General features: G+C 48.0%; 1 protein-coding gene across 1 annotated transcript; it reads right to left on the bottom strand.

Moving 5' to 3' along the window:
• Window position 1: 1 nt before the first annotated feature.
• Window positions 2-8,997, bottom strand: LOC102982193 (phosphatidylinositol 5-phosphate 4-kinase type-2 gamma). Its single transcript, XM_028491202.1, has 7 exons — window positions 8,742-8,997; window positions 5,751-5,848; window positions 4,984-5,080; window positions 4,481-4,624; window positions 991-1,137; window positions 763-801; window positions 2-165 (listed from the first exon to the last, which is right to left on the bottom strand). The coding sequence occupies exons 1-7, from the start codon at window positions 8,913-8,915 to the stop codon at window positions 31-33; spliced, it is 834 nt and encodes a 277-aa protein (XP_028347003.1). The 5' UTR covers window positions 8,916-8,997; the 3' UTR covers window positions 2-30.
• Between the last annotated feature and the right edge of the window lie 838 nt (window positions 8,998-9,835).

The following is a 9,835-nucleotide window of genomic DNA, read 5'->3' on the forward strand; positions in this document are numbered from 1 at the left end:
GGGAGCAAAAAAGGGAAACAAAGCCATTTCTCACAGCACCCCAAACATCACCTCCACATCTCTCTTTAGCTTCTCTAGAAAGACTTTCTTCTCCTCTTCAGCAATATAAACTTTCTGGTTCTTGTTGAGAAAGTCCATATCCTTAAGGGTGGGCAATTCTTTAACCTGGGAATAGGTAAAGGGACATCTTGGGAATACAGCCCTTACCCCACGCTCTCAGAAAACCCTGCTCTATGTAGGGCTTTGTCTCTGACTCTGGGGTGTCTAGGGGAGACAGATTTACAGCCCATCTCTCATCTGACTTCTTCATACTAGGATGCTGCCCAGAGCCTGTTCTTACCTCTGGTGGCTTCCCCAGACTCAGCCACTGCAGCTGTACCCCAAATCACATCCCACTACTTTCTGCCTATGGTTTCAGTCCAGAACCTCCATTCTGACTTTTCTTTCTTCTTCTGAAGCAAAAACAGCTGCTTGAAAACAGAGCTCAGAATGGGAGGCGGCTGGTAAGCATTTTGCTCTTGAAGTCTGACATTTTCGTGCATCCCCAAACCTTCCACATGGACTAACCCATGCCAGTGACAAAGAAGCTCTTCCCCCTGCCCCTGCCAAACAATCCCTGAATCGGGAAAAGTTTACATCTCTCTTCTTTTTGGTGGTTTAAGATAAGAATAAATAGCTGGGGATCCCTACCTCTTTATCCCAAGAAGGTCCCTTTGACCTGCCCTCCCCCATCCCTCACCCTATCATCTAAAATTATATCACCTTCTCCTTATCGCTGGCTTCCCGGGACACTAGGGAGCCCTGTGGAGAGACCCAAAGACAAAGTCAGCAGAAGTGGCTAAAAGAACAGTCAGGACCCAGCTCCTAAGACAAGTCCTCAAACCCACAGCCTTCTTTCCTTTAAAATGAATCATCCAGTGCCGTCCCTGGCCATTCCCCACCCTCAGGTCATCAGGAGCCTCCCCTTCAGCCCTCACCTCCTCTCCTTACCTTGAGGTCATACTTCCTGTGCACAGGGAGACGGTGGCTAAACATGTTGCGCATCACAAGCATGTAGCTGTCTTCGTTGTCCACGCTAACCCGGTACATCCCCAGGAACTGGGGCAGCAGGGTGTTGCCATGGCACTTCACAATGTACTGGGGTGGAAGGGAGGAAGGAAGGGGAAGAGGCTGAGCAGCTCAGGGATGGGAATTCAAATGCTACTATTCCATAGGGATTCAAGCAGAGAGGTTACAGAAGGTCTGAAGTAGTGTGGGGACTTTCTAACAATGCCCCTGGTATCCAAGCAGTTTCTGAATCATCATCTCCTTTCATTTATCCCATGTGTATAATGTCTCTTAAATTTAAAGCGCCATCTCTCCTTTCATCTTTATTATTCTTTGAGATGGGGAAGGGTACATGTTATTATCCCTCTTTATACGCAAGTAGTCACAGAACCAGTAGTAGAAATTACATCAACAAAATGATTTTATCTAGACCGGGGTCCCCAACTCGCGGGCTGCGGACCGGTACCGGTCCTCGGCCTGTTAGGAAGCGGGCCACACGCAGGAGGTGAGCGGCAGGCGAGCTCCCCATCGCTCGCATTACCGCCTGAACCATCCCCCCGCCCCCGGCCCCAGCTCCGGTCAGTGGAAAAATTGTCTTCCACGAAACCGGTCCCTGGTGCCAAAAAGGTTGGGGACCACTGATCTAGACCAATGTTCTTTGGTGGGCTAGACTCCCACAGTAAAGATGTTTGCAAGATGGCCTATAATCTGGATTCTTAAAAAAAATTCCTCTTTCAGTGCTACACTCTCCCTCAGTGTTGCTGCCTACTTCTATTCATAGCCAACCTTCTCAGAAAACTAGTCAGCCATGAGTCCACTTCCTCTCTCTCATTCATACCTCAAACCACTGAAATCAGATTATACCCTCATTTCTCCTCTGAAATTTCTCTACTCCTCACTGCCTCAAATCCCTCAGTTGCCAATCTCATGGGTATCTAGTCATCATCCTATTTCAACTGGCTGGCACTTGATACTACTGACCAGCCTCTCCTTAAAACCCTCTTCACCCTGAGCTCCCATCGCACCACTCCTCTCTATCCTCAAATCCTGTGTGGAATGCAGTAGGGCATAAATCATTAAAAGCATCTGACAACTCTCGCCAAAAAGACCCTGACGTGGTGCTGGCCCTTGGGGCTTCAGTCTCAGCCTCACCGTCAGCCACATGAGGGGAAGAGGTCTCTAGATCTGTCCCCTGGCAGGGACTTCTGGGGCAGAGCTGGGGATAGAGGCCTGCGGGAAGGAGGAAAACACAACCACAGCAGAGCCTCTGGGCGGCAGCGACCACGTGGCCTTACTTTTGTTCCCATCTTCCCTCCTTGTTTCCCTCCTTGGGGCCGTGGGCATGGCTTTAGAGAGCCAGGGTAGTCTGGTCACTGGGAGGAGGAGAAGAAAAAGTTTTTGCTCCTTTGGACCTGATGGAGGAGGCCATTTGTATTTGGAAAATGCTCTATACATTGGGGACTGCCTGTATTTGGAAGATTCATTAACTCTTAGTGTCCTGTTCTCAGCCTCCAAGCTATATTGAGAAGTTACTAGTCTGTATTTTTCTTAAGCCTTAAAACTTCTTTTATGTGCATTTGGTGCCAACTTTTTTGTAGAGCTGTATTAAAAACAGCAAACTTGTGCTCACGTCTCTATGTAACCTTGAGAGGAGCATTCTGTTATTTTTACAAGGCAGGAGTGTGTATAGCTGTCGAATTAAACTTAGCAATCACGTTAAAAAAAAAAAAAAAAAAAGCGCGTCAGACAACTCTTAGTCTCCTTTATGGGCCCTTTTCTCCTCTTGCTCCTGAAGGTTCTTTCCTCAACCTTCTTTTCATTTCACTCTACACATCCATAATCTTAAACCCGAACGAACTTTTTGGCCAACCCAATATAATACATTCATGGCGATAATTACCATCTATTCACCTATAGTTCTGAAATCTAGACTTCTAATCTAGTCCTCTTTCCCAAACTCCATACCCCAACCACTTATGGGACATCTATATCTGCATGAACTGAAGAAACCACAAACTCGACATGCCTAAATCCGAGCTGTCTTCCTCCAAAAACCTGTTTCTTTTTCTGCTTCCCAACTGTTGGTCACTGGGCACCCAGTTATCCCTAAGCAGGAATTTGGAGCGCCTCTGCCTTAATTCTCACAATTCTCCCGAAGGTCTTCCTTTCCATCTCCACTGCATCACCCCTCCAGGCCTTTGTCATTTCTCACCTGGACTATTACAATTACCTCCAAACTGGTATCTCCACTCTCAGTACTTCCCTCCTGCAATCCATTCTCTAAAATGCTGACACAGGGATATTTCTAAATAACATATATATCACTCCCCTGCAAACCACCTTCAGGATAAAGCCCAAACTCTTTGTGTGGCTTATAAAACCCTCACAGCCTGGCTCCTGCCTAACTGTTTTTCCACAATACCTTATCCCCGCCACACTGAATTTCTTGCAGTTCCACAACACCAAGCTCTCTCATGGCTCTGTGCCTTTACAAGTGCTGTTTTCCTTTGCCTAGAGTGCTCTCTTCCTCCTTGTCCAATGGCTGGTCCCTACTAGTCATGCAAGAATCAACTTCTAGGATACTCCCTCTAAAAAACTCTCTTTGAGCCTACCAAGTGCACCTCTTGCCCCAGGTGAGTTGGGATGCTCTTCCTCTGCCACCCCAGAGCGTCCCCTAGATACCTTTACTCCTTGCACGCAGCTTGCTGTGTGCTAACTAACGCTAGCTTACTGGTCTCTGCCATTAGAACAAGAGAAACTCAAGGGCCACGGCCATTTCATTCACCTCTTTCTCTACTGCCTAACATAAGACCTAATAACAACAGACATCCAATGTTTGCTGAATAACCAAAAACTCTTTTAGAATCTTTCATTTATTCCTTGCTCATTGATTCTGGTGAGATTTTTCTTCAGTAGAAAGATATTCAGGCATGTTTTTACTCCCAAAATAGTCCAGAAGCTTCACATTCCAAATTCATCTCATCAGATAGAATAGTTTCCCTAATCCCACTTAAGGCTGGATATGATCATGGCTTCTCTCCTCCAGTCTATCCCAATTGTGCACTTATCCTGGTTTTCTCCCCAAACATTTATTCCTGATAGTACATTTGGTGTTAACACTTCATCTAATTCTGACTTAGTCTAAAGTTTATACTTTGCTATACATGTACCCTTTATGTATCTATCAATTCACAGCGGTTTTAGATTAGAAGTGCCAAATGAGAAGGAACACGAACTCTTCTATTTAATCAAACACAAATCGGTATGCAGAGGCTCTCTTTTTGAAATGCCTTGTTTTCAAAAGTATGATGTCAAATGCTTCTTGGGGAGCCAAATGGGCTATAGGGAGGAAGACGGATAGGAAGTCTCCCAAGTGCTCTGGAGCTGAGTTATGAGTAGGGAGGGGAAGAACGAGGCTGGAGAGAGACCCGACCTGATGGTAGTTGGAAAGGTTGCTATGCATGTCAGCAATGTCTTCACTGGATACTTCTTTGATGACCAGAGTCCGATCATAGGAGATAAGGAAGCGACCATCACTGCCTTCACTTTCACTCGGGGGACTTCGGGTAAGGGACACCTGGGGACACAAAATAGGCTAGAAGCTCTTTTCCTCCCCTTTATATGGAGATGCAAGTCTAGGACAGTGGCCAACTGAACACACCGGAAAGTGGATAAAATCTTGACGTAAGAGGATGAGCAAGGGTTCTAAATTTGGTGTCCATATATGGACTAAATGAAATTGAAGGCAAAATTTTTAATGTATCTACATTTCCCCCCAAGGACAGGGTTTATAGCTTTCTTCAGATTTTTTAGATGCCTGTGACCACAAAAAAGTAAAGAATACCTGTGAAGGCCCTCATTTCTCCAAACATGACTGTCCCAGGGATTCCCCAGTTGTTAGGGAGAAAGGACTATCCTCACCCAATGGACTCTCACCAAGTAATCCTGGTCATCAATACCAAATCGATCACGCAGGTTCCTGAAGACCTGGGGACAATACTCCTTGAACTTGAAATGACTGGGCAGATTTTCCCTGCAATAGGGGTTTTCAAGATAAGAAACAAAGTAACAATATTACCTTATATTTATGTAGGGCTTGACACTTTATAAAGCACCTTCACACATATTACCTTATTTGATTCTCATAAAACCCTTGTGAGGTCCTTTAAAGGTGTATTATTCCCATTTTTTAGAAGGGGAGACTGGCACAGGGTGGTTGAGTGACCTGCTGAAGTCACATGACTGGTAAGCGGCTTAAGTAGAACCAGGATCTACTGCCCATCCAAACAGCAGCATTTCCCAAATCTCAAGCAAGTCAGAGACATCCCTAAATAAGCAATAGGTCTTGAATGGCATCTTCTGATACTAGGAGGGCTTACAGGACTCAGGTACTTCTTTCAGGGAGTCCCTCTCAGAAACTAATGGTAATGGCATCTAAACGTATTTATTGCTTTGTGAATCTCCAGGCTAGAGGAGAGGTAAACTAGTACACACAGATAAGGGTGTAAGGAACATTGGAAATTATTTTAGTGGTTTCTTTACAAAATACTGAATTTCTGCATTGGAAGGAAGGTTAGACAATACAATAACAACTTGTAAGTTGCCTTCTAAATCTAAAACCTTCAACTCATTCAATCTTAACTCTTGAAATTATTCTCTCTTCTAGGAAGGTTGACATGAGAAGGGTGGGGATTCCCACATACCTGCGGAAAAGGTGATTGTTGACCTTGATCTTGGAGCTGGCCTTAAAGTCATCTGGCAGCAGCATCACCGGGGGAGGCACCTGGCTGAGCTCATTGATCTGATAAGCCAAAACAAGAACAGGAAGGCAGTGAGTAGGGGTGTGGAGAGCTACTCATACACTGTGTCTGGGCAAGAGTCAGAAAAGGGCAACTCGAACCTCATTCCCTTAAAAACGCTGGTTATGCATATGCTTGACAAAGGTGAGAGTAGGTGTCTGCCATCTTCTGCTGCCCAAGGCCTGCAGTAAGCAACCCTTGCACACAGCCCCTCACACTCCTGCCCCCGTGGAACTTCATGCTCACAACAGTCATTTTATATTAGGCAAACTCTGTAAGCAACTCTGGACTATTTTTTAAAGCTGTGACAAATTCTAGAGGAAAAAAATACCCTCAGCAGACTCAAGACATTCAAGACAAACAGTTCCATGCTCCACTGGAAACAAAAGGCGTTTTCAAAGTACAAGGAGAGTTAAGGGGACTCTGAGGGGTCGACAGCAGCGAGAATGAAACGTCCATATCCTGAAGGAGGCATCTCCTTACAAACAGGACCAGTCCTTCCAGACCACTCTGACCCAGTTCTCTGTAGTAGGTCCCCGCCTGCCTAGGTGTAAGATAAAAGAAAAACAGCTGATTTCAGAGGGAATGCAGGCAGGCAAAGGATATGAGCTCATTAGGCATCTGTTCACTGAAGTCAAGCCAACCCACAGCCCAAAGGATGCAAGCATCACATGCTCTCCTCAGCCCCAAGAATCAGCAGTCTGCTAATTCAGGGTGGAAAGGGGGATCCTGCGCTAAGAAATGCCCAGGAGATGTGCTTTCTCCCCACTGTTGCCACAGTATCTTTCACGCACCCTTATTACTTGACTCTAACCTCTAGTTTACGTGAGTTCCCCACCTGGGTTGTGAGCTCTGGTAAGGACCAGTTCTAGTCGTCTGCATCACTCAGGTGCCTAGCTAGCACAATATCTGGCCCACAGTGGTCCTGAAGTGTTTATTAACTGAATAAACAGATGCCTTGCCTATCCTTACTTGATAATTCGACAGAGGTTATGAAGTGTAGTCTAACCTAAATCCTATACACTGCAATGAAAAACCAGCTCCTCTCATTCTCAGTAGAAAAGGAGGACAGAACATATTCCTCCAGAAAAAAAAAAAAAAAAAAAAGCCACTAGAGATTCCCAGCCTAAAATTCAGCTACAATTCTTCATGCCCCCTCCTTGTCACCTGCTGTTAAGCAGGCTGAATCATCACTAAGACATATGTTCAAGGAATATCTCCATTCCAGACCCTTGAAGTAAATGTGTGCTGGCTGGAGGGTGGGGTATTGGGGCTAAAGTATGTATACCTAGGGAAGCTGAGGCAGGTCTTATGTGTAATTCCCCAATCCTTACCAAAGGAAAACCCTCCTTCTTAAGCTACCCAAAGGGATGGATGGATGAGTCACAAAAGGGGCAGCCCACCTCCATCAGCCTTGCCCATACCAAGTGCCTTAGACTGAGCTGGGAGCAGTCCACAGAGCCACAAATGCAAAAGGGAGCTGACACACCCCCAGATGACTTTCTAAGCCACAAATAAAAATGTGACAAAAACTGTATTCCTCCTCATCCCCTTCCACCTACACAGCACTACCATGACTATAATGTTTCAAGGAAGTTGAGTTTTTAAAATATTGCTTGGGGGCTTCCCTGATGGTGCAGTGGTTGAGAATCCGCCTGCCAATGCAGGGGACAGGGGTTTGACCTCTGGTCCAGAAAGATCTCACGGGAGCAACTAAGGGGGAGCAACTAAGCCCGTGCGCCACAACTACTGAGCCCGCGTGCTGCAACTACTGAAGCCCGCATGCCTAGAGCCTGTGCTCCACAACAAGAGAAGCCACCGCAATGAGAAGCCCGCGCACCGCAACGAAAAGTAGCCCCTGTTCCCGCAACTAGAGAAAGCCCGCGAGCAGCAACAAAGACCCAACACAGCCAAAGATAAATAAATAAAATAAATTAAAAAAAAAATTTTTTTTTTAATATTGCCTGTCACATTCAAGGTCACTGCATCCCTCCAATCCAGATCTGAGGGAAGCGGGGCAATGGCTGTGCTTCCTTCACCTGAGGTATCCTCAGGAAAGTAGATGCGCTGGCCTCTTTTGGCCTCCTCCGGATTCCCAGGCCAACCATCTACAGCAGTTCCCTGATTCTAAAGTTCACCACCATAGCGTCCCCATGACCAGAGCTCCTGAGCCAGCTCTTTGGTCAAAGATGACCCCCACTTACACCAATTACTCCAGCCAGCAATGGGTTGCAATTAAGACCAAAGGCTCACATACATTAAGTGCTGAGTAAGTGCAACCACTAGGCTCAGGGTGGGGTAGCTTCTCTGAAATGCTGTACCTCGGGAAGGGAAAGGAAGTGACACGCAGGATTAGAAGGTCCAGAAAGCCTGGAGCTTCCCCCAAAGCCAAGGTTCCAAAGTCACTGACGGCGGCTGTAAAGCAAGGTGCAAAGGAGAAGTGAACGATTCACTTCAGCCAGTTACCCTCTCCGCTCCCCTTCTACACTTACACTCTCACCGGAGACCTCACCACCACCAAGCCAAAAGAGCTACTCTCCCTAATGTCCTTCCAGACGGAGCCGGGTCCCGGCCGGTCTCCGTGGCCTGAGGCTGGAACTGACTGGAAGGAGGCAGGGAGCTGGATTTCAGTTGGGGAAGATGGAACCAGAGTGGAGGAGTAACGAGCGGAGGGAGAGACAAAAGTCTACGTTAAAAAAAAAAAAAAAAGGTCTAGAGCGAGAAGGTACGCTGGGTGAAACACCTGAGGGTAGGTGGGCAGGGACCAGGACAGCCTGGGGGGAAAGTGGCAGCGCTAGGGACTCCGGAGGCGGGAGACTGGAAACAGACAAGCCCGAAGGAGCTGAGGGGTTCGGACAGGGCCTCCGCGGGGCCGGGGCCGGGGCCGGGTCTCACCGAGTGGGCTACGCCCCACAGGAACACGCCCATCAGCGGGTCGGTCGCCCGGAACACCTTCACCTTCTGCTGCACGAAATGCTTCTTCTTGGTTTTGGAAGCGAAGCCGAAACCCGTGCCGGAAGCCGCTGTCGGCGCCGGTACAGTGGCCGGCGGGACCGAGGAGGACGCCATAGTCTCCCGCACACCCAAGCGAGTGAAAGCCAGAGCCGGCCGCGATGTGGTCTCGCGACCCCGGAAGCGGCGCTCACCTGCGCCTCCGTCACGTGACCGGAGGCTGGCCCGCAGGCGCGCGAGCAGGGCGGGGCAGGCTGACTCCGCCCCCTGGCGGCCGCCCGTCTGCTCCAACGCCCGCGCGTTGGCTGGACTCACCTGGCGGCGGGGCGTCGCACCGAAGCCTTTTGCCCTGAGGGCTGCGAGCAGTCCGCGAGGCCCAGACCAGTCATCCAGGCGTAGGGGATGTGCCTGGACTGGCCTGATTTAACCCCTCGGTCTAGGACTTCTTTGCTGCAAAGTCGCCGCCTTCCGGTTTTGCCCAGTTTCTAGGAATAACCTCCGCCCTGAAGCTAACTCGAAAGCATTTCTTTACGAAGTAGGAGATCCCTTAAGTGGGTTTCGTGCTTTTAGAAAGACCTCTCAGGCATCATTCTGGAGGGTGACCAGAGTACTGCAAAAGTCTAGGCACGAGATGAGGAACTAAAACAATGACTATTGGGATGGAAAGAAGGGGCTGGCATCTAAAGGTATAGTTTGATGTCAGTTTGTAAAATCCTTAGTGGATGTGGGATTTGAGGGAAAGGGAAACATTGAGAATGAATCCCAGGCTTCTGGCTAAGGTGTAGAGAGATGGTGGTGACATGAAAAGGAGCAGTTTTGGTTGAAAACAGGAGTTCAATTTGGACCGAGTTTGAGGCATCTGAGGGCAGCCGGACATATGGGCCCAGAGTTCAGCAGAATGATCTGGGCTGGGGATAAAAGTTTAATTTTTGCGAAGAATCCGTAGGTGTGGATGACACCTCCCAGGGAGAGCCAGGAAAGGCTGAACCCTGGTATAGGCCACCATGTGAGAGGCTAGTGGGAGAAGACTGAGAAGG

Source organism: Physeter macrocephalus, chromosome 6 (assembly GCF_002837175.3).
Source record: "Physeter macrocephalus isolate SW-GA chromosome 6, ASM283717v5, whole genome shotgun sequence".
Taxonomy (NCBI): Eukaryota; Metazoa; Chordata; class Mammalia; order Artiodactyla; family Physeteridae; genus Physeter; species Physeter macrocephalus.

Coding starts and splice junctions, on each gene's coding strand:
- LOC102982193 (XM_028491202.1), bottom strand. CDS start 8,915: ATGGCGTCCTCCTCGGTCCCGCCGGCCACTGTACCGGCGCCGACAGCG. Junction 5,081..5,750: donor AACAATCACCTTTTCCGCAG/GTATGTGGGAAT, acceptor CCCCTATTGCAG/GGAAAATCTGCCCAGTCATT. Junction 1,138..4,480: donor ACCTTTCCAACTACCATCAG/GTCGGGTCTCTC, acceptor CTTCCACCCCAG/TACATTGTGAAGTGCCATGG.